Here is a 23164-nt window from a genome sequence, read left to right as displayed (position 1 = left end):
ACCAACCTGTGTCCAAGCCCTGCTCTAGCCTAGCAGGAAGATGTATGTGGAGAGCGCGGGTAGCAAAGTAAGATGCACGCAGTTTGCCAAGCCACATGGCTCTGGACTACACGCAGAAGCAAGCAACAGACTTGATGAAAGCTCTGGCACCCTGGCCACTCTGGAGAATCTTGCAGCGGGACCCTCAAGTGTGGGGCTAAAGAGAAAGGCTGGATTTGGCAGTGCTCCACTGCAGCACCAGGGGTGAAGTTTAAGGACGGCGCCTTTGGACAGCCGTGCTGCACAGCCGGCGCCCGGTGTCCCGACTCAGCCTCTCCCTGCACCAGCCCCGGGCGAGGGAATGGAGCTGCTGCTTTGGCTGCCGTCAGAAAGCATATCCTATGAAGTGCACAGTCTTGATTCAAGCCCGACAATCCCTCTGCAACCTGAAGGAACGTGCAGAACTGCTCACAATACGATTCGGAATTCCTGAGTCACCTGTACTGGAGCTGGAAGGAGGGGAAGTGGTCGAAGCAGCGAAGCGAAGCGAAGCTCCCTCACCTTGGAGGTGGGAAACAGATGTGTAGAAAATGGACTTGGCCAAGAATACATGCAAGGCCCAGGGCGAGCCCTGCACTTCGGAGCGAGACTCAGGGCAGCAGCCGACAGCTTGGGCACCAGGCTCAGAGCGCCTGTCCTGTGTTCCCAGCCGGCTTGGTGGCCACTGGGACTCTGGGTTGGCTGAACCTGTGTTTGAATCGCAACTCTCCCCGAGCCAAGTGGGAGAGCTCAGCCCTTAGCCTCTGTGCTCTCGGCTTCCTCAAGTGTCCTGTGGATGTAACAGCATCTGTCTCGCCAAGCCGATTCAAGGATCAAAGGAGATAAGATGGGGGCAGCACCTTTGCGCCCCGCCCTCTGCCTGGGCTGTTGCTCCTTATTGCCTCTGATCTCCTGTCCCCCCCCCCACCCCCGCCCCCAACCAAAAGCTGGCTTCTTGGGAGTGGACCCTGTACTGCCACCTTCCAAGCCCTGCCCAGTCTTTAGCGCACAGCTCAGAGCCAGCCTCTCTCTGGAGCCTTCCTGTCTCCCAGGGGGATGCCTCCCGGACTCTCCCGAGGCCTCCCAGCACCTCAGACAGTTCTGCCTCTGGTCCCGCCTCCACTGAGATCACTGACATACCTGCCTCCTCACCCAAACTGCACAGGTTGACTCCGGGGCGGGCATGTCTCTTCCATCTGCCAAGGCCAGAGTGGCACAGCACCATGTCATGGTGAACAGCTGATGAGTGCGAGGTGACTCGAGATGGACAGTTCATTGCCATCATCAGTCAGAACCTGGTACTCCTGGTACTCGGAGGCAGGCCCTGGGGACAGTACAGAGGTGACCTGGGTGGGGTCCTTACCCACAGAGGGATTCCGGTCTAGCTGGGGGAACAGGGTACACACACCACACACACACACACACACACACACACACACACACACACACAAATGGAAACTACGCAAGGCAACCTTGCACAAAAAGAGAACTATAGACAGGGTTCTGGAAGGTTGTCAGGAGGAAGGAACAGTCCTGAAGCCAGCCTTCTGGGTATTTATCCAAAGAATATCAAAACACTAATTTGAAAAGATATATGCACCCTTATGTTCACTGTGGCATTATTTACAATAGCCAAGACATGGAAGCAACCTAAGTATCTATCAACAGATGAACAGACAAAGAAGATGTGGTACATACATAGAATGGAATATTACTCAGCCATAAAAAAGAGTGAAATGCCATTTGTGGAAGCATGGATGGATCTAGAGATTATCATATGAGTAAGTCAAAGAGAGAAAGACAAATATCATATCACATGTGGAATTTTAAAACATGGTACAAATGAACTTATTTACAAAACAGAAACAGGGACATCCCGTTGTGGCTCAGCAGGCTACGAACCTGAATCGTATCCATTAGGATGAGGGTTCAATCCCTGGCCTTGCTCAGTGGGTTAAGGATCTGGCGTTGCCATGAGCTGCGGTGTAGGTCACAGACACAGCTCGGATACCACATTGTTGTGGCTGTGGTGTAGGTGGGCAGCTGCAGCTCCAATTCCACCCCTCTGGGAACTTCCATATGCCATGGGTGTGGCCATAAAAAGCAAAAACAAAAAACAAAAAAAAACAAAAAACCTCAAAACCAAAAAACAGAAACAGACTCACAGACATGGAAAACAAACTTATGGTTACCAAAGGGGAAAGAGGGGAAGAGGAGTAAATTAGGGGTTTGGGATTAGCATATACACACTAATATGTATAAAATAAACAACAAGGTTCTGCTATACAGCACAAGGAACTCTACTAAATATTTGTAGTAATCTATAATGGAAAAGAATCTGAAAAAATATATACACATAAAACAGAATCACCTTGTGGTACAGCAGAAGCTAATACAACACTGTAAACCTATGCAATTTTTTTTAAAGTGCAGTAGGACAACCTGGCCAGCAGATGGCACAATGACCAAGCAGCACAGACTCCTGTCAAAGCTAGTGTCATTTCAGACGGGAAGCTTGCCCCTTTCCTAAAGCCTCCTCCAAGTGTCATTTGGGAACACTGTAGTAGGGCGATACGACATGCCAAGGCCACCCTCCCCCACTGGCTTATCTTCACCATCCACCCTCCTCCTTCAAGGCCTTGTCCTGAAGCCGTCGTGGCCCTGGAGGCTGGCACAGCTCAGGCCATCGGGGGGGTTGGTCTGGGCAAAACCGAGCCATACCTTCTTTCCCTAAGTTGTCAGCCACAGCCACGCTGCTCATCTGGGGAAACTCAGGGTGCCACACGGGACAAATCAACCTTCCACTGGAGGCCAAGGGGTTCTGGCCCCAACCCCTTACCCCCACCTCAGCAATACCCTCAGAACATAAAAACCTACCATCACCTCACCAAAGTTCTTTCTGAAGTCAAGAACAAGAATTGGAAAGCTGAGGAGACGCCAGGAGGAGGTGGCCTGCAGATAAAGGCATGTATGTGCAGCACTGCCAGGACAGTCGGCTGCTGCCAGTTCCATTGCTCAGGTGGGGAAGCGGCTCCTGGGCCACACAGGGCCATGTCTCACCTGGGCACCTCTCTTGTCTAGCCACTGCCTGGTGCACAGGAGGCCCACAAAAGTCAAATCACTGATTCAGCAAATGGGTGATTTATGAGTTCTTCTCAGGGAGAGAAGCAAGAGTGTGCTTTTAAAACTGCAAGTGAGGGCGCTCACCCACTGTCCCCAGAGCGCAGCCCAGACCCTTTAGGGTGGCCTCTGAGCTGAAACCCCTCTAGTTTCCCAGTTGCATCTCCCATGATCTCACTACCTGTCTCTGTTCCCTGAATGCCCTTCGGGGGACCCTCCCCCCGTCCCCAGCTAAGGAGACCCTTTGAGGTCGAGAACCCCCCCAAACGGCCTCCTCTCGGGCCCTTCCTCAGCCCCTTGCTCGGAGTCAGCGGCTCCCCGCCCTTCACGCTCACCCAACCTCCTTCTGCCTCGTTTCAGACTCTGCGGTTCACGGGTCGGCCTGGAAGATGCCCCAGCGCCCCCAGCCCCAGTGACACAGAGGCCAATGGACACCAGTGTCCCTGCGCTGACAAGGCGCCTCCTACAGGATGGCTGTCTGAGGACATAAAGGTGCTTTGCCTTTTGATGTTTGGTGCTCGGATCTGCTCTCCTCCATCAGGCTGCGCTCACACCGATGTCAGAGGTGGCCACTTAGCCAAAGCCCAGGAAGCATGTCCCCTCCCCAACCCAGGGGTGGTCTGGGGCACGAGGCCAAAGTACCTGCCACCAGGCCCACAGCAGGGCAGAGCGCGGAGCCGCCGGGACCGAGGCAGCTGGTGCCCCGCGTGCCTACTCAGCACAGAGCCACGCCTCGGGCACCAGTTCCGGATGCTGGTTCTCCCGGCCGGCCGGCCGGTCGATGTGGGTCGCGAGGCCTTGGGCACAGCGAGGCCTGACCGCCGGGGCCCATGGCGGGGACCTCTAATGCCCGTCCCTGCCCTGCAGCTCCCAGACGGGCTGGCAGAAACTGTGAGGGCGACACAGCAGGCTGAAGGCACAGCCTGCCCCATTCCCCCCAGGCAGCCTGTGGCACCGCCAACCCCCTCCCGGGATCAGCTTCCCGAGCAGCCCAGCCTGAGCCGTCGCGCTCTGCCCTGGTCCAGACAGCAGCCGCTAAGGTGGGCTCTGGGTTTGGGACTGGCATCACCTGCCCTGCTCTCAACAAAGACCCAGCCCCGGGTGCAAGGCCAGAGTCCGGCTGCTGGAACGTTCACGCTGGAGCCTTTGCTGGGCCGGCAGGTGGAGAGGAATTTCCTGCTGGGGGAGAAGATCCAGGCGTGCGGAGCATGGGGGTGAACAGACGAGGGGGACTTCTGGGCTCTGCTGACCGCAGGGGGATGGGAAGCTTAGGGCAGAGGGCAGAGTCAGAGCCCGGGGGAGCCCCGGCTCAGGCAGCCCACAAACGTCCCCGCGGGGTTCGACAGGAGGGGCCGAACCTCCCACCAGCAGGTCAGTCACACCAGCGCCCAAAGCCCACCCGGGAAAACCCGCACCCCCGACACCAGGGACAGGGAGACTGGGAGGCCCTGCATCGGACGGACCCCTGGTGTCTCTGAAACTTCTGGGCCCGCAGCTCCCCCCGCCCCACAAGGAGCTACTGCACCCACCTCCCTCCCCCCAAGGGAGCCAAACGGGACCCGGGTCTTCCCCACGGGTGTGCCCTGTCCGGGAAACAGGGGGACCCCCCCCATGTGCTGTGGGACCTCAGCACGGCAGGCAGCGGAGTCCAGGACGACGGGAAGAGGTGGGCAGCCGGCCGCCAGGCCGCCAGGCCGAGCCAAGTCTCCGGCCAAGAGGGCGGGGCGCCGAGCCTGGGAAGGGAGGAGAGGACCCCCCACCCCGCCACCCAGGAACCGCGGCAGAGGGCCTGCCCGCCAAGCCGGGGACGATGACGATGGCCACTGCTGACCGGGAGCTCTGATGCTGGCCACAGAGCGGGGGGTGGGCGCTACGGCACGGCCTTCGGGGGTGGGAAGGACAGGCAAGCGGCCAGGGGACTGTCTAAAATGGACACTCGAAAGAGCCGGGACAGCAGGAGGCCGAGGGCAGCCACCCCCATAAACAGGTCCTGACCCCTTGCCCAGGTCCTGTCCCGAGCCGGTTTTCAGATACCGGAACTGGGGCCCGGGGATGTGGCCGGGTCCCCAGGGAGAAGGACGCGGCACCACCGAGGCAAGTAGACACTGCAGTGGCCCCAGCCCTTCCCAAAGGGACCTCGGGCCACGCACTGGGTGACACAACGCTGGGAAACTGGACAACCAGAGCGCAGGGGGCTGCCGGGCACAGCGTCCAAGTGACACTGCGGTGGGAGCGCCCAAAGCCCCGTCTCGGCTTCAGGAGGCCCCCCCTGCGCTGCAGCTTCTGAGCAGAGGGGCCGCAGGTCCCAGGTAGGACGGGCCACTCCCGGGGCCGCGACAGCTGGTATTGAGCCCAGAGCGCCTGGAATCAATATCTGCCAGAAGGAGGAGCAGGGCTTCCCGCCATGATTTCTGAGGAATCTTCCAGAACCTGGGATGGCATTTAACTTACGTGAAAAGTCCCAGGCAGGACGGTGACACTGCGTGAGCTCCAGGGACTAAAGGAAAGAGGCACAGCAAAAGCAGGGGACATACACCCCAGCTGGGGACGCCTGGCCTCGGGGTGTCCCTGAGGAGTGTCCTCTGCTCCTGACCCTTCACAGCCTCTCTTCCTGAGCGTCGCAGCGTCACGGTGACCCGCAGCCCCTCGAGGGGCGGCTCGACCGCCCCAAGCGAGCGCAGTGGCCCGCTCCCCGGAGCCCCGGACAGACGAGGCGGGGTGCCGGGAGGGCAGCGCGCACTCCAGAGCCCTCTTCCCGCCCCTGCGTCTCACAAACACACAAGCCGCACCCGGGTGCCGGCCACAGCCCGACGCGGGGAGGTCCCTGCAGCCGAGCAGGGCCAGGTGCCCGGTGGGAGCTTCTCTGCTCAGAGACTGAGGGCGGTCAAGGGCCCCGAGATCCAAGAGCACCCCCGAGGCCCAAGAGCGCCCCTCGCCCCAGGTTAGAGGTGACATAATGGCCGGGGACAGGAATGCAAGCAGGGCAGCGCCAGAAGGGCCCGGAAACTCCCTGGACCACGTGCCCTGTGCAGGCACCAGCCCGCGCCGCAGCTTCTTGCAGAGGCCGCCGAGGGTCGCTGAGGCCAAATGAGAAACTCCTACGGTTCTGGGGCTGGAGCACTGGATCCGGGCCAGGCGGTGAGGGCCAGGGCCGGCGGGAGCTGCCCAGGGCACAGGGAGGAAGGCGGGCCGGGCAGCGGGTGTCTTGGCCACGGCCCAGATCCGGGCAGGCGAGCAGGGAGAGCTGGGGCAGAGGACACAAGGCTGCGCGGCCGCCCGTGGTCGGTCCTGCGGGGGGGGCAATGCGCAACGCAAGCCGGGCGGCGCCCCAGTCACTTACACAGACCAGAAGGGGCCCTTCCTCAAGGCCCCAGAGCTGGACCCAAGGCCACCTCCTCCTCGGGGGCCGCCGCCCCACGTCGCGGGTTGGGAGTGGCCCAGGGGCCCGCAGCGGGTAGGACACTCCCCGACCTCTGGGGCGCTTCCAATTCAGAGCGTCTAGGCGAACCCCGCGTCCAAAGCGGCCTGCAAAGAGAGGAGGAAACCGGCCCGCGAGGGGCAGGAGGAAGCGGCTGGAACACAAGGCCCCAGGCCGCATTCCCACCCAGACCCCAGGAAGAGCTCCCACGACTCGGCACAAAGATGACAAGCAGCTCAGTAGAACGACGGGCCAAAGGCCTCTCCCAGAGGAAAGCGGCCCTGGCAAGGACTCCCGGGCAACCGGGAAACGGGGTCAAGCCGATCCCAGCCCGGGGGGCCCCAGAACACGCGGCAGCTGTGCACTGGGACCCTCTCTGGGCCTCAAAGATGCCACCCCAGGCTCTCTGCAAAGGAGGAGAGCAGGGCGGGCGCCAGGCGCAGAGAAGAGCGGCCCGGGGAGGAATCCCTGGAGCAGGAGGGAGGGGCAGGACGATGGCCAGGGCCAAACTGGGTGGGCTGGCAGAGCCAGGGAGGGGAGCACCCAGGCGTGGACATGGCCAGTTCCCAGGGGGCAGCTGGAGCCGGGCGCTGGATGGATCCCAGTCGCTGGGGACTAGAAGGGGCCCAAAGGCCAGTGCTTAGAAGGGCGGCGGGCACCGTGAGTTCTGCTGGTGACCTGGGCACGGGGCCAGAAAGGGGAGCTGACTCTGAGCAGGTGCCCTGGGCTCCAACGACAGCATTCGGGGCGACACCAGGGCCCACCACCCGGGGACCCTCCCTGGTGATGTGACGTCACTCCCAGGAGACTCTGGGCTGCCTGGCCACAGCTGGACACCCTTCCGAGGGCGACAGGCCCAGGAGGGGCCGCCGGCAGGAGGGAGCTGGGTATCGCGTGAGCCTTAGGGTCCCCGCAGCCCTGAGGCTGAAAATCCACAAAGACACCCTCTGTCCCTCACCTCATGGCCAGCAGTCCTGTGTCCTCGGGCTTCTGGAAGGAGAGAGGACGCGCAGCCCCCTGGGAGAGAGAGCAGGCCTCTGCCGAGGCCACTTTTCCAGAGCAACCACCGGGCACCGGGCTTACAGAGCCGAGGAGACTCTGTCCTTGCCTTCAAGGGACTCTGCGCCCCTGCAGGGGCCACGGTCTCCGGGACAGCAGCCACCCGCCCGGGAGGAAGAGCCCTGGGGAGGACGAGCCCTGGGGAGGACGGGGCGGGCAGGTACAGAGTGCCACCAGAACTCACAGACACGAGGGCCTGACACTCGGGCCAGGCGGAGCAGGGGATGCCGCAGCTATGCCTGGAAGGAGGACAGGAGTTTGTCAGGACAAGAGGGGCCATCGTCTCCGGGCCGGCACACCACATGTGTCACAGCGTCGAGTCCCAGGAGAGCACGTGCAGGGCCACAAGGAGGGAGAGCTGGGGCCACTGGAAGGCCCTCTGGGCCCAGAGGTGTTGGGGCGTAAACAGGCTGGGCCGGGTTGTCAGCCCAGGGGTGACAGATGGGCACTGGGACGCGGAATCCGTGGCGAGTGGGCACACACTGGAATAGGAGACAGCAGGCGTCCAGGCCTCTGGGGAGGCTCAGGTGATGGCACCTGCCCCCCACGCCCCCACCCATGGGCCATGAGGCCTGATCTCAGGAAGGAGCAGCATTTCTTCTGAGCAGACACTCGGGAGGCAGGGACACAGGACTTGGTCATCCGGGAAGTGGGAGGCGGGGGGCGCGGGGAGGGCAAGGAGGCAGGGCGACAGTACGGGACACAAGGAGCAGAGCCAGGAGGGTGGCATGAAGCCAGCCCCACCTGGGAGAGGACAGGAAAAGACTTCTGAGCGGAAGGTGGCTTTGTCTGGAACAGGTCAGGTGCCAGAGGCAGCAAGACACCCGGCGGGGATCCTTCCTCTCACCTGCAGAAAACATCCCACAAAGACTGCCCCCAGGGACTCAGCCACCAGTCCCAGGGTGGCTTGGAGGAGGGGAGCGGGCCTGGGCGGTCGCCCCAAGGTGCAGGACTCGGCCCAGAGGCCCTGCCCGCTCCCTGCCTCCCGCCGCGGCCTGGCCTAGGTCAGGGGCTCAAAAGGGCACTGCCTGGCCTCCACCAAGGAGCTGGCTGAGCCCATCTGGCCTGGGCTCCCAGGGCCTCAGAGCCATCCCCTTCAGCTTTGCCCCAGCTCCTCCCCGCTGCTCCGGCTCCGCCCCAGCTCCTCCCCGCGGCTCCACCCCCGCCCCGCCCCGCCCCGCCCCCGCCCCGCCCCGCGGCTCCAGCTCCGCCCCAGCCCCTCCCCCCTCCGCCCCACCCCGCCCTGCTCCGCCCCAGCTCCGCCCAGCTACTCCCTGCTCCTCAGCACCCCCGCCCCGTTCCTTCCTCTGCGGCTCCTCCCAACTCGGCCGCCGCGGCCACGAGCTCCTCCCACCCAGCTCGGCCAGAGGGACTTGTCCCAGCAACTCCCAGGCCATCCCCTGGCTCCTTTCCTCTTCCCTCAGCTCCTCCTCCCTCAGCTCTTCCCCACGGGGGACCCCAGGTACTCTTTTCCCTGCTCCTCCTAGCCGCCTCCCCCTCCGCCTCCCTCAGCTCTTCCCGACGGGGGACCCCAGATGCTCCTCCCCCGGCTCCTCCTCCCTCAGCTCTTCCCCACAGGGCACCCGAGAGGCTCCACCACCGGCTCCTCCTCTTCCACTCGTCCCCTCAGGGGACCCCAGAAGCCCCTCCCCGGGCCCCTCCCACCCGGACTCTGCCCCGCCCGGCACCACGCCCACTTCCTGTCCTCCTCGGGTCCCGCTCTGGACTCCGCTCTCGCGCCTTCGACCGGCCCGGTGGCCCCGCGCACCTCAGACCCTGGGGGCTCCAACAATGCCTCCTAGCGGCCGGGGCCTGTGTGGGGAGGCGCGTTTGTTCTAAGCCCGTGTGACGTAACCGCGTACCTGCGGGCTGCGTCTGTACGTATGGACGTGCGTGCGTCCGCCCGGGCAAGGGGGAGCGACTGCGTTTGCGCAGTGCCGCGCGCAGAAAGCACGCCCGCGGTGTCACCTGTCCGCGGTCCCGGGTCCCCGAGGCGGAGGACTGTCCTACCCGGTGGCCGAAGCCGGGCCCTCCCCGCGCGCCCACCACCCGCCGCGGCTGCGGACGGTACCTCCAGGCAGGGGTTTCCCGGGCCCTGGGACTGGGAGCGCGCACGGGGCGGCCGAGGCCGCACTTTGCTGTTCCCTCCACCGCCACCATCCCACGCTGTGTGTGTGTGTGTGTGTGTGTGTGTGTGTGTGTGTGTGTGTCCCGGTGACGCGGGGCTGCAGGTCCAGTCCTGCCCTCCCGCCTCCCGCCAGGCCCCCAGGCTGTGACCTCATCGCGGACACCTGACCCCCGCCATGCGGTGCTCAGCTGCTCTTCCCAGGCTCCCCCTCCCAGTGGCACTAGCCGCGATGCCATGGAGGGTGACAGGCTGGCTGTAGGACCCCCAGGTCCTTCCCACCTGACATGTGCGGGGAGGTGTCTCCAGCTGGACCTGGGGGTCCACTGGGCTGTGAGAACACGATCAGTCAGTCGTGCGGGACGGATTTGAGTGCTGCGGGCTGGGACTCATGGGGACCCTGGCTCAGCCAGCAGGGCTGGAGAGACCCACCGCCCTGGTGCAGAACCAGCCCTGAGTGAGCGCTTGTGGTCATGTGCGGTTCTCCTGAGGAGGGCCCTCCTGGGGCCCGGTGGTCTCCAGTCCCTGCTCTGGCTCCTCTGCCAGCACTGCTGTCTTGTAGCTGATGAGCTTTGCTCTCATCCCTCTGGTCCTCGTGCAGGTGAAGACACGGAGGCAAGAGGAAGAGGTTGCTCCGCAGGCCGCCGAGCAGGTGCCTTGTGCCTGGAGAGGTAGGGGGGCCCTCGGCACCCTTCTTCCCTTTAGGGCGACATCAGCTAGCTCTCTCCAGGGATGCCGCCCACCCAGTTCAGGTGTCATGGGTGTGCTTTGGTGGCGGCACTGAGAAGAGGGTTGGCTGAGAAGCAGTGGCGGAAACTGGCACACCTGAGCTCGAGTCACATACCCCAGAGAGGAACCAGACGGGGCCAGGCCACAGGGGCCAGCCAGCCTCCCCCATGCCCGATCCAGACAGAGTGCATAGGGCGCCCCTTTGTCACCCATCAGGTTGGCACAGGTGAAGCGGGCTGATGATGCTCAGGGCCAAGCAGCATGTGAGGAGCCCCTGCCTGTGGGCCGTGGGGTGCACACGGGAGCCTTTGTGGGGGTGTCGCTGGCGTGGGGAGGCATCTCGGGGTGTGCGCCGCGCGGCCGGGGCCTCACGCGGTCTTCAGTCCGTGTGTGTTGATAGCGGCGGAGAGTGGGACCCCTCGAGCAGGGGAAGAGGCTGTAACTTACGGGACCAGCGAGAGCGGGACCCCACGTAGGCAGTGACCCTGTGACGTGGAGGAAGACGCCTGAGGTGCTGGAGTGGAGACATCATTCGGCACCCCGTGGCGACCTCTGCGTTCATTTGCCTGGACAGTCGTGCCAGAGTCCCCCCCACGGGGTGGCTTACACTGCAGATCCGTGTGTTAGCTCAGGTCCTGGAGGCTGGACGCCCGAGATCAGGGCTCTTGCGAGGGCGGCTGTGAGCGGGAATCTGTCTCAGCCCTCCCGTCGCTGCCGGGCCTTTGCTGGCACTCCTTGGCCTCCCCTGGCTGGTACAGCTCTGCCTCCGTCTTCGCACGGAGTCCCCGTGTGCCTCTGTCTCTGCATTTCCCCATTCTAGGAGGCCTCGGTCCTGTTAGATGAGGGCCCCTCCTGATGCGCACATGGGAACATGATGAGCCCTGTAAAGACCTGTCCTTTCTATGGAAGGTCCTGCCGCGAGGTACTTGGGCTTGAGAGGTCGGCCCGTGGATTTGGGGGAAGCCTCGTAACCCGTAACCGCCTGCCAAGGCCCTGAGGGAGGGGGACAGGTGGCATGGTCCGGGGATGGAAGGAAGGCCTTCGTGGCCATGGGGGGCGAAGAAAGAGGAGAGGGGGCAGGAGCCAGGCGCGGTGGGGCCCGGTGGGTGCTGGTGAGAAGGGTGGATCTGCTCTGCTTGGGGAAGGAAACCCCTGGAAGGAAGTGGGCCAGGTGCCTTGGGCGCCTCGTCCCCCGACCTCACGGCCATGTGGGAACTGAGGCTCCTCTTTGTGGTGCGGCGACGTGGCTGAGGCTCAGGCCGTGGCCCTGCTCCTCCTGCCGCCAGCTGTGCCCTCAGCGAGGAGGAGGAGGGGCCCCTCCAGGGACAAGCAGAGCAGACGGGGCCCAGGGTGCCTGCAGTCGGGCCCCCGGGAGTCACGGGCTGCCTCTTTGTTCCTGGGCGCCTGGTCCTCAGCTGTAGAGTGGGGGTGACAGTAACCGAACCGCCTGGGTTCTCTGATGATTGGATTCTGCCGTCCCTGGATGGGGTCCGCCCCAGGGCCGGGGCGTGGAGCAGGAGCGAGGGCACCAGGGCCTGTGCTGGTCTCCTGTGTCCTGTCTCTGGGCTCCGGTTGGGGGCAGGGCACCTGCTGACAGCGGAGGGCAGAGGTGCAGGAAGGGTGGGAGGAGGGTGGCTGCCAAAGGTCTGGGGAGGAGACTGCTGGCGGGCCGCCTGAGCCCCGTGGGGCTGCCGCCTGGCCTGGCTGCGGTTGGATACCAAGGGCTTGCCTGCCCTCCGCAGCCCTGGAGCAGGGCGGGGAGATGGGGCATCTGTGATGCTTTGGGCTGGGCAGGGGCAGGGGCGGGGCCGGGGGCGGAGCCCAGCCCAGACTGTCCAGCTCTGTGCCAGGAGGGGGCTGGAGCCTGGCCGCTCTGCTGTGGAGCCATGGGGCCCTGGGTCCTCTGTGCTTCCCCCGGAGCCCAGGGGCCTCTGTGGTAGAACTGACCACGTGCCTTTCCCTCGCTGTCCCCACCCTCCTTCGCGGGCTCCCCACGGACTCCATCAGACGGGCGCCTCCCCCCCCAGTGCCAGGCCCTGTCTGCTGAGCGCGTGGATGCGGGAGGAAGGAGCCGGCGCTCTCTGGTCCCCCTCCCCCCGGGTCAGTGGGCTCTCGGGGCGCGTTGGGGTGCGGTCAGGGCCACGGGCCGGGGCGGCAGGCCCGCTGACCCCTGTGCTTCTGTGTTTCCGCAGCCGCGCGAGGCCCGGGGAGCTGTGCGGACATGAAGTTCGGCTGCCTGTCCTTCCGGCAGCCGTATGCGGGGTTCGTCTTAAACGGGGTCAAGACCCTGGAGACGCGCTGGCGGCCCCTGCTCAGCAGCCAGCGGCACCGCACGCTGGCCGTGCACATCGCGCACAGGGACTGGGAAGACGCTGCCTGGCGGGAGCTGCTGGGGGAGCGGCTGGGGATGAGCGCCGCCCAGATCCAGGCCCTGCTGCAGGCCGGGGAGAAGTTCGGCCGCGGGGTGATAGCGGGCAAGTGGCCCCGGGGAGCCCTGCTCAGGCACCTGCGCGGGCCGCCCCTCAGGCTGGCACCCGGGCTTCTGTGCCTGTTTGCTTGGGAACCGCTTGATGTGGGGGCTGAGCTTCCTCGACGCAGCGCCGCTTCAGAGGGGCAGCGAGGCCCTGGGCTGGGGTCGGGCCGAGGTTCCCGTTTGTGATCGGAGAGGCAGAGACGGGCCAGGCCTGCATGGGGCCGTCCCCTCTCTGCGTGCACGTGGGTCTGTGTGTGCCCATGGCCCAGACCACGAGAGGCAACACGGTGCCCAGAGGCAGGCAGGTGGTCTCTGACCAGCCCTTGGGGCTTCCTGAACGAGTCCCCAACCCCTCCCTGGTGGGGAACCCGCTCACGCATCGGTTCCCCGCACTGGCCGGGGCCCTTCTCGTCTGTGCCCGCTGCCTGCAGCGGTCGGGCCGGGACCTGCCCTGCCGGGGACCCGGGTGGGGTCGTTGAGGCCCAGGCCTCCCCTTTTCATTTGTCTCCCCCCCTCGGCCTTGCCCCGAACTCCCTGAGCAGAGGTTGGCGCATCCCGAATGCTCAGCCAGAGGGACCCGCCCCCCCGTGGCGATGTCCCCTTCACCTCTAGGGGTTGTAAGGCTGAAGAGCCCTGCTCTCTCCGGGGGGGCCTTGGTTTAGGGGAGGGAGACAGCCGTGCGCTTCTCTCTCTGTGCGCAGGGCTCGTTGACGTCGGGGACACCGTGCTGTGCCCAGAAGACCTGAGTGCCGATGAGCTGGTGGAGCTGGAGAACCAAGCGGTCCTGACCGGCCTGCAGCACAAGTACCTGACGGCGCTCGCAAACCCCCGGTGGCTGCTGGAGCCCGTCCCCAGGAGAGGCGGGAGGGACGTCTTCCAGGTCGACATCCCCGAGCACCTGATCCCCTTGGGGCAGGAAGCCTGACCAGCGTGGGCTCTCGAGGGAAGGTGACCGAGAGACCGGCTGAACCGTGACGCTGTCAACTCGCCGTCGCGCCCAGACGTGCCCATCTGGTTCTGTCTGGATTGGCGCCGCCCACTCTCTGCTGTTGGCGGACACAGATGTGACACTCGGGTGCCAGGATCGGGGGGGGGGGCTCCCTGTGCGCTGCCACTCGGGGCTCGGTGACAGCATCTCGAGGACTTGGACCTTTAGGCAAAGGGGCAGCTGCCCTGGCCTTGCTTGGGTCCTGCTGATCTAGACGTGACAGGGAGAGGGGTTTGGAGAGGACCGGGGGGTGTTTGCCCCCTTTGCTCCGGCGAAGACTCCTAGGATGTTTGAACAGCGTCGGGGCCGGTGGGGAAGGCTGGCAGCGGGCACTGAAGGCTTGCCTGGGAGTGACCGGCCGGCGACGGCCTGGTTCCCGGGGAAGGGGACGGCCGACTCAGAAACGGGGCGCTGTCTGTCCTCGCAGGGGCTGCCTCTTGTCCCGTTGAAAAGCATCCCCAGGCTCAGGAAGCGCACGCGTGAGCCGTGCTGCTTCCCATCCAAAGAAAGGCCCCTAGATCGAGCCCTGCTGGCAAGGTGAGAGGTGCTGCCGTTCCCTTGCTGGACATCTTTTACTGATGGGTGGGCTTTGGGCTCGTGCGTTAGCGGGGTTTCTAGTGCCTGTTCCCTGTGCGGGTGACGGGCTTTCCGCCAGGTGTTGGCCGGAGCGGCCTGTCCCCTGTGAGCCAGGCTGCCCTGCTCACCCGTCCCTTGGCGGGGGGTGGCGGTGGGGGGTGGCCCTGGCTTCCGGGGTCTTCTTTGGGAGGCCCTGGACGGTGAGCAGAGGACGCTCAGCTGCTGATCAGAAACTTCTGGCATCCCAAGGGGGCCCGTGAGGAAGACCTTACGGCTGCAGCACGCACGAGGGATGGGACATGCTGCCCACGGTCAGGAGCCGGGCCGCTCTGTCTCCTGACCGGCAGGCAAGGCCCGGGGACCAGACCTTCTGGGGCTGGCCCAGTGCCCCAGCCACATCCTTGGCCGCGCGTGCGACATGCTGCCGCTTCAAGTGCAAGCGGACGACGGGACCAAAGCCGACTCGGGCCGGGGTTTGCAGCCTCGCGGGGCTTCTGTGGGGACGTGTGGCGAACAGAAGGTGAGAGAGAGAGAGCACAGACTCGCGGTTCTCATTCCGTGGTTTATTTCCTCCCGTGGGGTTTTGCTCGTCTTTATTGAAGCCCAGGCTGGGTTTTTGGTTCGGGGTGGTGCTTTTTGTCTGTGACCAGGGCCTGCGCGCTCAGGGACTCGGGTTGTCCTTGCACGACTCGCAGAGGGCACTCTTGTGATCTGAGGAGCCCTCCTGCCCCTCGTCCCCTTCGGGGGCCTCGTTTGGGGCCGTGACTGGAAGGGCCACCAGGAGGATGGAGGAAAAGGTGGTGTACAGAGACAGCACCGAGCCGTACGCTGGGCAAACCGGGAGGCTGGTGGGCACTTGCTCTGCACTGTCACTTCCGGCGGTAGCCGGGGGCACCAACGTGACATTCCTGGACGTGCCCTCCCCACTGGGGCCACCTTGCTCACGGAGGGGCTGGTGTGCCCCGGCCTGCCCGGCTACACTGCTCCTGGACCAGAGGCCAGAGAACGTGAAAGCCCGGGTGGCACCGGGCCCCTGAGCACTGGGAGCTTCCTTCGGGGCCTTGGAGCCGGCAGCCTCCTTGGTGGGATCCTGGGGGCGGAGCCGCGGGGAGCGTCTCGTGGGCACGAGCTGCTTCTTTCTCTTGGGGCCCGGCCCGCTGGGTCCCCGCGGAAGCCTCGCTCCCTGGATGTTCTCGACGAGCAGAGGCTTGTCTCTCTGGAAGTTGGAGTTGCGGTAGATCTGAAACGAGAGGAGTCAGGTTAGCCGTTCCGGGAGAAAAGAGGCACCCTCCCCCGAGGGCCCGCAGGAGCTGGGGGTCAGAGGCCTCCGCCACGCCTGGCACGAGCTCACGCCACCCGGGCCCAGGTGTTCGCCTAGCTGCCTGCCACCAAGTGGCCCCCCAGGATCTGTGCCCCCCCCCCCGCAGGTTTTCTCTAAGGGGGTGGGTGTAATGGCACAGGCTCGCTCTTGGCCCCTTTGGCCCCGTCTCCGGTGAGAAAGGCGCCCCTCGGAAAGGGGACCCTCTGGGCCCGTCCGGCGTCTGGTCTGCCCGGAAGAGGCTGGCGCAGCCGCGAGCGTAGGGCGCAGGGGGCCACTACGCTACCATCATCGTCTCCTTCCCCGGAGAGCCCGCCGAAGGGCCGGCCGGGCGTAGTTTCCTGAATCCGTGGAGGTTCAGCTGCCGGATGAAGCCCTTCAAGCTGTCTGCCTCCAAGATGCTCTCCGCGCCTCTGCGCTGGAGAACCTCCCTCTGGAAGAGCTCCTGGTCGATGACCACCGCGTCGCCCGCGTCGTTCCAGCGCACCGACGGGAAGGCCTCGTCCTCCGCCACCATCCAGAGCCTTCTGGGGAAGGAGAGCCCGAGCCCGTGGCTGTTGGCCGAGCCGACGGCGCCTCGGCTGGGGCCCGGGGCGGGCGGGTTGTCTCGGGGGCCTGGCTCTGGGCTCTCGGCTCCGTCTCCGCGCTTCTCCGGGGTCTCCCTCGAGTCCCCCCCGGGATCCGGGGAGGAGCCTGGTGCCGGCTCCCCCTCAGCCGACGGGGCCCGCGTGGCTGGGCCTGCCTCGTGGCTCCTCGGACTCGCCATGGACCAAGGCTAGATCCGGAGCAGCGGCCTCTGCCCGAGGCCGTATCTCAGGCCTCTCGGGTCAGAAGTGCCTTCCGTCCGGGTGGGGTCGCCCAATAAATACGGTCCGCAGTGTTCCAGAATCTCGGTCGTGGGGTAACCGGCCAATGAAGTCGTTCTCTTCTGTCCTGGTCACGGAATGTCACAAAGGTGGTCTCGAGGGGGAGCCCGGCGCGGTGTGGGGGAGGGGAGGGGTCCGGGCCCCCAGCGCCTCTCGTTCCTCCAAGTAGAGAAAGGAGGATTCAGCTTCCCAGGAGAGGCTCCCGCCTGCGGCCAGGCCCCTCGTCTCAAGGGGCCAGGCTTGTGTGGGTCGAGGCGCGTGATCCTGTCCCCACGCCCATCCCCAGAGATGGGGAGGCTCGGGGCTGGCCTCTGGGTTGCTGGAGGGCAGCCCTGGTTAGTCCCAGCTGGGCGACCCCCTGGACCGCAGGGCCCCTGGCGCCCGTCCCTCCCAGCAGGTGGGGGTCCCTCAAGGGCCGCTGGACTTAGCCTCGGTTGGTGGCCCTCCCCCCCCCCCCCGCGCCACCTGCTGTGGTCTCTTCCAGCTGCCCCCGCTGCTAGGTTGGGGCTGTGCAGATGGGCCCGAACAGAGTCCTGTGGCCTGGCCCCCGGGCCCAGCTGTCCCCACGCCGGGACTCCCGTTCAACATCAGTGTCCCACAGGCACCTCAGACCCAGGGTTCCCCACAAGGCCGCGCGGGCGTGGGTGGCCACAGCCTCCCAGGGGCTTCGGAGCCTCCTTTCGAGCTCTGCTTGCCCCCAGCCTCATCCCTGTCCACGTCACAGGGGGATTGCCTTTAGCTGCCGTTTCTTCCCATTGAAACGTCTCACTGCCCAGGAGAGCTCCCTTGGGAACACCTGCCTTTGTCCTTTTCAGGTCACCTCCCCAGACCCTCGGGCTCAGCCTCCCGCAAGGCTGCCCCCAAACCCCTATTTGCTTTCCACTCGGGGAAAGCACGGCTTCCGCGGCCCCAGCTTCCTGGCCTCCCACCTCCACCGTCGGTCTCCTGGGTCGCGCCCCTCTGAAGTCCTACATGTGGCTTCAGCATGTCCGGCCCTGTTGAAAGCAGCGTCTCCGCGGCCTGCTCCCTTGCCAGCCCGGCCCTCCTCCCCGCAGCCCCCTGCACCCCCGCCCCTCTCCCGCCCTTCCCTTGGGGGCAGGACTTGCTTTGCTGGCAGGTTAGATCCTTTCCAAGGGGCCAGCTGGACCCAGACTCACTGGCAAGGAGACCTCCCACGGGCTGGGCTAGACAGGCCTGCGGGGAGCCCCGGCCACGTGGACTTGACAAGAGAGGCGGGTCTGGGTGGGGGATGGGAGGAAGCCCTCATGAGGGGCCTCTGTCTTCTCCCTGGGGGCGGGGGTGGGGTGGGGTTCGCCCGCGGGCTTGGCCATGTGTGTGCTCCAGCCCTTGTGGGCGACTTTGGTCTTACCAGTCACCATGTCGGGGATGGAGTGGCAGCTCGGAAGGCCCATCTGCGAGGAGCCTCGGCCCTTGTCCCAGCTCTGCCGCTCCGCAGGGCCACTTGCCCCTTCCGAGGGCTCTGCCTTGGTTCTAAAAGGGAAGAACAGAGAGGGTTCGAAGGGTCCCTTCAGCCCAAGGACCGGGAGGGACCCTTGATGGAGCTCCCGGGCCTAGATCGGCGTGGGCCCTGGTCTCTGTGCTTCCAAGCAGGCCTCCAAGCATGGCTCCGGGTCATTTCCTCCCAGAGGACTTGACCTTAGAGGCTGGGAAGGTCAAGGGAGGCCCTGGGTGGCGTCTCCGAAGGGGCCGTGCGTGGGGTCAGCTGGGCTGTGAGGCCGCCCCGCCCTCCCCGCCGGGGACCTGCCTGGCTGGCGGTGGGTTTTCTCGCCCTTGGCCCTGGACGCTTCAGTTGCTCACACACAAGCCCTCGGGGCGTCCGAGGCCTGCCTCTTCCAGCCTCAGCCTCCAGCCCCTGCGCTTGGCCTACCCGCCCTGGTGTCCGCCAGCCCAGAGGCCCTCGGGCCGCTGTCCGTCACCGTCGGCTGGGCGCTGTTCTGGGACACACCACGCGCTCCCTGTCGGGGACGGTCCTCCTGCTGCCCCCTCGGGTGGCCGGGCCCCTCTCTGTCCAGGGTCCGGCTTCCATCTCAAGGCCGCCTCCTGGGTCAGGCCTTCCTCCAGGCCCAGGCCCCGCTCACGGCTGCTTCCCGAGCCCCCGGCCCAGCTGCCGCGGCCCGTCCCTGGACTGTCCCTAGGCACGGGGCCCTCCTGTGCCCCCCAGGGGTGGGTGTGTCTGTCCCCCCTCCAGACCAGGAAGGGGGTCGTAGAGGAGGGGCGAGACCACGACGTGAACCGGGTCCCCAGCGTGTACACTGGATTGAACAGCCTTCTGTGCCACCAGGAGCTGGCTTTAGTGGCCGTGAACACAGCTCCGCCTGGTAAGGGGCACAGTCACCTTGGCGGTGCTGACTGCTCTGCAGGGCTGCACAGTGACCCTTCTCGGCTATCCCGGGCAGGTGGCAGAGAAGGGCCACCTCAGGCCCTGGAGGCGGGAGTGGCGGCCCAGATTCCACTGTGAGGAGGATGGAGAGCGGGAGCGGCGCCCCCCCCCCCGCACCCCCTAGCCCACCCCTCCCCCCGGACCGGGGGCGTCCAGTCCGCCCGGAAGCCACCCGCTCGCGGCCGCGGCCGCAGCCAAGGAGGGTTTCTTGTCCGATGATGTCTCATCAGGCAGGCAGTCGTCCAAGGCTAAGGGCGCACCGGCCGACCTGTCCTGGCGGATAGACACCGCGCGGTGGCGCTGGGCGCGGCGGGCCTTTCCAGGGGAGCCCCTTGCGGGCTTGCTTCCAGCCCCTTTGCTCCCTGGCGGTTCCAGGGCTGCCCCGGGGGTCGCTTTCCTCCAGAAGCTGCAAAGTCTCCTCTAGGGACCTTGTCCCAGGAGGCACGGTGTCGTTCTGGTCAGCGCCAGGTAATCCCAGTCCAGTCTCTCTGTCTCTCTGGCTCTGGCTCTCTCGGTCTCAGCGACAAGCAGGACAGCAGGGCCCCAGAGCACGTGGCCGCCAGTCCTGACTCCCTGACATCCGGGTCTCAGAGAGACTGGGGACCTGGTACAGGGATGCGCGGGGCCTCAGGTGGGCTAAGGGGAGGGACCGGGCTCCATCAAACACAAATTGGGGCCCCTGCGGGTTCGAGGACGGAGGGGACCCGGGACCCCAGACCAGAGTGGGCCCTGGGGAGGCCGCAGGGCGGGGTGAGCACGTGGCCCCGTGTCCCGACTCCCGGACATCCGGGTCTCCGAGAGCCTGGGGACCGCGTCTCAGGCGCGAGGAGGCGGGGCACCCTCAGGTGGGCCGCGAAAGGGCCCCAGGCCTGCCACGTGCTGCCTGGTCAAGGTCCGTACCCTGAGGGAGGACCGAGGGGACCCTGGAGCCCAGGTCAGAGGTGGCCTGGGGAGCCCACAGGGCGCGATGACCACGGGTGGCGGGTCCCGCGCTCCGGGTCCCAGAGAGCCTGGGGCCCAGGTCCCAGGCGGGGCGGGGCCTGAGGTGGGCCGAGGGGAGGGGCTCGGGCTGAGGCCTCAGGATGAGGGGCCCGAGCGCGGGGAGGGGGGGGGCCGCCCGGACCCCGAGTCGGAGGGGAGCTCAGCGACGCCCTCCCCGGAAGTCAGCCCCATCCCCCCGCCTCGGGAGCGACGAGCACGTGGCCCCGTGGCCTGACTTCCTGACATCCGGGTCTCAGGGCGGCTGGGGCCCTGGGATAAAAGGCGGGGCCTCCAGGGGGCAGAGGGAGCATCCGGGGTCCCGCCGGCACCCAGGTGAGGCCGCTCAGGGAGGCCCGAGAGACGCCGAGGCCTGGAGCGGAGGGAGAGGGCGCGGGGCGGCCCCGGGCCGGGAGGTGCACACGAGGCCGGGCCCGTCGTCGGCTCCCGGGGCTCAGGCAGACGGGGGCCTCGGAGAGACGAGCGGGCCCCTCACGGGCAAACGGGGCGATCCCGGGCCCTGCCGGGCGTCTGGGCTGGATGCCGGGCAGGGTCGCGGCCCTCAGACCCCGGCGCCGCGAGGGAGCCTTTGCCCTGGCGCGGGGAGCAGGAGGCCCGGGGGAAGGAGGAGCAGAGGAGGCGGTTCCTGACCTCTGGCTGAGGGTCTCCGGGCCAGGAGGTCCCTGGTCTGAGGGGTGGGGCTTCGGGGCGGCGGAGGTCGACGCCCAGGACCCCCGGGGAGCACGGAGCAGACCCCACCCCTGGCAGAGAGCTGCCTTGTGCTGGGTGCTGGGAGGCCAGGCAGGAGGGGCGCACCCAGCAGTCTCCCCGGCCTCAGCCCCGGGGTGGGGGTGGGGGGGGCTGGGCAGGTGTGGCCACGTGTGGGCCCCTCACCTCTTCCGGGTCCACATGGGGTCTCGTTCTGAGTTTCCCTCAGGCTCCAGGGGAGAGGGCCTGGGCCTGGCAAGAAAAGGCGAGCAGAGGCCGGAGCCCTGAGGGGACCACCCACCGGGGACTGGGGGCCCTCCCAGAGTCCGGTTCAACCGTCCTACCAGCACTGGAGACCCGGGCTGTGCCACGGTCTACACCCGCGGTGCCCCTCCATTCCTCTTACAGCGTCTCCAGGAACCAGAGGTGAAGGCCCAGGTGTGAGGCCCGCGTCCTCGTGTCACAGAGCAGGAGGCCCAGGCCGTGCCAGGCATCCAGGTGAGGTGTGGGCCCCGAGTGTGGACCCGGGGGCTCCCCATCCCAGAGCAGAGGGGACCCCACAAGGCCAGGGACCCCCAGATCCACATGCTGAGCCGGCTGCACCCTGAAGAGCCACCTTGCGTCCCCCTTCAGGGTCACAGGGGACAGGCCGCCCAGGAGGAGAGCCCCCGTGATGCCCGAGAGCCCCCCTAAGGAGGAGAGGTGTAGGGAGGTGGCTGCGGTGCTCAGCCCGGGCCCCTCCCCCCCCCTCGGTCTCTCCAGGCCCAGGGTCCCCATCTGTCACCTGCCCACATTCCTTTCAGCTGTCCAGCCCTCGCATCATGCCTGTGGATCAGCTGAGTGATCTGCGCAAGGTAGTGAACCAGCTGTTCCTGTCCGAGGAGGCCGCGACCCCGTCGCCCTCCTCTGCTTCGAGCCCCCCGCCCTCCTCTGTGGAAGCCGAGGCCTTGCTCCAGGATGCACTGCTGGCGATGATGGCTGACCTGGTGGAGTTCCTGCTCCTCAAGTATTGCACCAAGGAGCCCATCACCAAGGCAGAGATGCTGAACGTGGTCCTCAGAGATGCCCAGGACCGCTTCCCCGACGTCCTGAGCCGCGCCTCCGAGTGCATGCTGCTGGTCTTTGGCTTGGATCTGAAGGAGGTGGACCCGGAGGAGCACACCTACACCCTGTTCCCCACCCTGGGCCTCACCTGGGATGGGGTGCTGAGCGATCATGAGCTGAGCCTGCCCAAGACCGGGCTCCTGGTGGTGGTCCTGGTGGTGATTTCCCTGCAGGGGGACCGCGCCCCCGAGGAGGTGGTCTGGGAAACGCTGGGTGTCATGGGGGTGTGTGCCGGGATGGTGCACTGCATCTATGGGGAGCCCAGGGCGCTCCTCACCCAGGTGTGTGTGCAGGAGGGGTACCTGGAGTACCGCCAGGTGCCCCACAGCGACCCCGCCCGCTACGAGTTCCTCTGGGGTCCCCGGGCCCACGCGGAGACCAGCAGGTTGAAAATCCTGGAGCACCTGCTCAGGGTCAACGGGAGGGTTCCCAGGTCCTGCCGTTTCCTGGCTGCGGTGGCGGTGAATGAGGAGGAAGAGGGGCCCTGAGCCCGAGGGGCGCCCAGGCTCCTTGCAGGCCAGCAGCTTGTCCAGCAGCTTCGCTCTGTGTTCGAAGAGCGAGCAGTCAGCCTGCCAAGGAGCGGGGGCCGGGCGAGGGGGGCACAGGGCGTGGGGCAGCCTTGGGTGCCGTTTCTTTGTGAGCCCGTGGGTGTTCAGCCCTGTTTCCTTTAGTCGTGTTTGTAATGCTGTTCCGTTCACTAGAAATCTTGATAAACTTCCGGGTCTAACTTGGCGAACTGTATCAACCACACTCGCATTGGTACTTACCTCGTTCAAGAAGACGAATTTGCCTTTCTGTAAAAGACGTTTGTCAATGTGCCATTTGATTTAGTGACCCTGAGCCAGAGGACATGCCGCTGGAATCAGAATGGTTTGGGAAATGTGACAGTCCTTAGCAGTAAATGAGATGGACCATGAATTCACTCAATAAAATTAAAACGGTTAAGCCTTGCTTCCTATCCTACCTGTTTGTCATTCTTTAAAACTAGATTTTTTTTCTTCTTTCTTCTTTTTTCTTTTTTTTTTTTTTTTTGCCTTTTCCTGGGCCACACCATGGCATATGGAGGATCCCAGGCTAGAGGTCGAATCAGAGCTGTAGCCGCCAGCCTCCACCACAGCCACAGCAACGCGGGATCCTTAACCCACTGAGCAAGGTCGAGGACCGACCCCCAAACCTCATGGTTCCTAGTCGGATTTCTTAACCACTGAGCCACGACGGGAACGCAGAAATGCCTATCTTTCGTTGGATGTGTGTGGTTTTGTTGAGAAAGCAGGAGACGAGGC

General features: G+C 65.4%; 4 protein-coding genes across 43 annotated transcripts; 2 read left to right on the top strand and 2 right to left on the bottom strand.

The window, feature by feature from the left end:
* Nucleotides 1–8907: 8907 nt before the first annotated feature.
* EOLA2 (endothelium and lymphocyte associated ASCH domain 2) lies at nucleotides 8908–22839 on the top strand. Of its 40 annotated transcripts, none has more exons than XR_014834853.1 (9): nucleotides 9528–9682; nucleotides 10342–10411; nucleotides 12477–12569; nucleotides 12662–12943; nucleotides 13644–13890; nucleotides 14358–14467; nucleotides 14756–15026; nucleotides 21186–21275; nucleotides 21581–22839. XR_014834853.1 is itself a non-coding variant. In XM_085007002.1 (6 exons), the coding sequence occupies exons 3-6, from the start codon at nucleotides 11325–11327 to the stop codon at nucleotides 13865–13867; spliced, it is 666 nt and encodes a 221-aa protein (XP_084863128.1). In that variant the 5' UTR covers nucleotides 9528–9682; nucleotides 10342–10411; nucleotides 11290–11324; the 3' UTR covers nucleotides 13868–16712. The 40 variants fall into 40 exon arrangements, 13 of the variants coding, with proteins under 13 accessions (XP_084863134.1, XP_084863137.1, XP_084863138.1 ...); XR_014834857.1 differs by having other exon boundaries at nucleotides 9528–9692; XR_014834839.1 differs by lacking the exons at nucleotides 9528–9682; nucleotides 21186–21275; nucleotides 21581–22839 and adding exons at nucleotides 8915–9077; nucleotides 11290–11391 and having other exon boundaries at nucleotides 14756–16712.
* LOC146394819 (heat shock transcription factor, X-linked member 3-like) lies at nucleotides 15055–15761 on the bottom strand (the record flags this gene model as incomplete). The annotated part of the gene is made up of 1 exon (XM_085006992.1): nucleotides 15055–15761. A coding segment is annotated over one exon (594 nt), but the record flags the coding sequence as incomplete, so codon positions are not given.
* On the bottom strand, nucleotides 15055–16590 carry LOC146394818 (heat shock transcription factor, X-linked member 3-like). The gene has a single exon (XM_085007014.1). It carries the CDS (start codon nucleotides 16588–16590, stop codon nucleotides 16102–16104), a length of 489 nt encoding a protein of 162 aa, XP_084863140.1. The 3' UTR covers nucleotides 15055–16101.
* Nucleotides 20376–22839, top strand: LOC106504240 (melanoma-associated antigen 10-like). The gene is made up of 3 exons (XM_021079625.2): nucleotides 20376–20405; nucleotides 21186–21275; nucleotides 21581–22839. Exon 3 carries the CDS (start codon nucleotides 21599–21601, stop codon nucleotides 22367–22369), a length of 771 nt encoding a protein of 256 aa, XP_020935284.1. The 5' UTR covers nucleotides 20376–20405; nucleotides 21186–21275; nucleotides 21581–21598; the 3' UTR covers nucleotides 22370–22839.
* Nucleotides 22840–23164: the final 325 nt, after the last annotated feature.

This window comes from Sus scrofa, chromosome X (genome assembly GCF_054392235.1).
Source record: "Sus scrofa isolate SSC_HxYL_T2T_F1_AM1 chromosome X, Sscrofa_HxYL_maternal_Yorkshire_Landrace_v2.0, whole genome shotgun sequence".
Lineage (NCBI taxonomy): Eukaryota > Metazoa > Chordata > Mammalia > Artiodactyla > Suidae > Sus > Sus scrofa.
The sequence above is the reverse complement of the archived record's forward strand: the minus strand, read 5'-3'. Positions and strand labels throughout refer to the sequence as shown.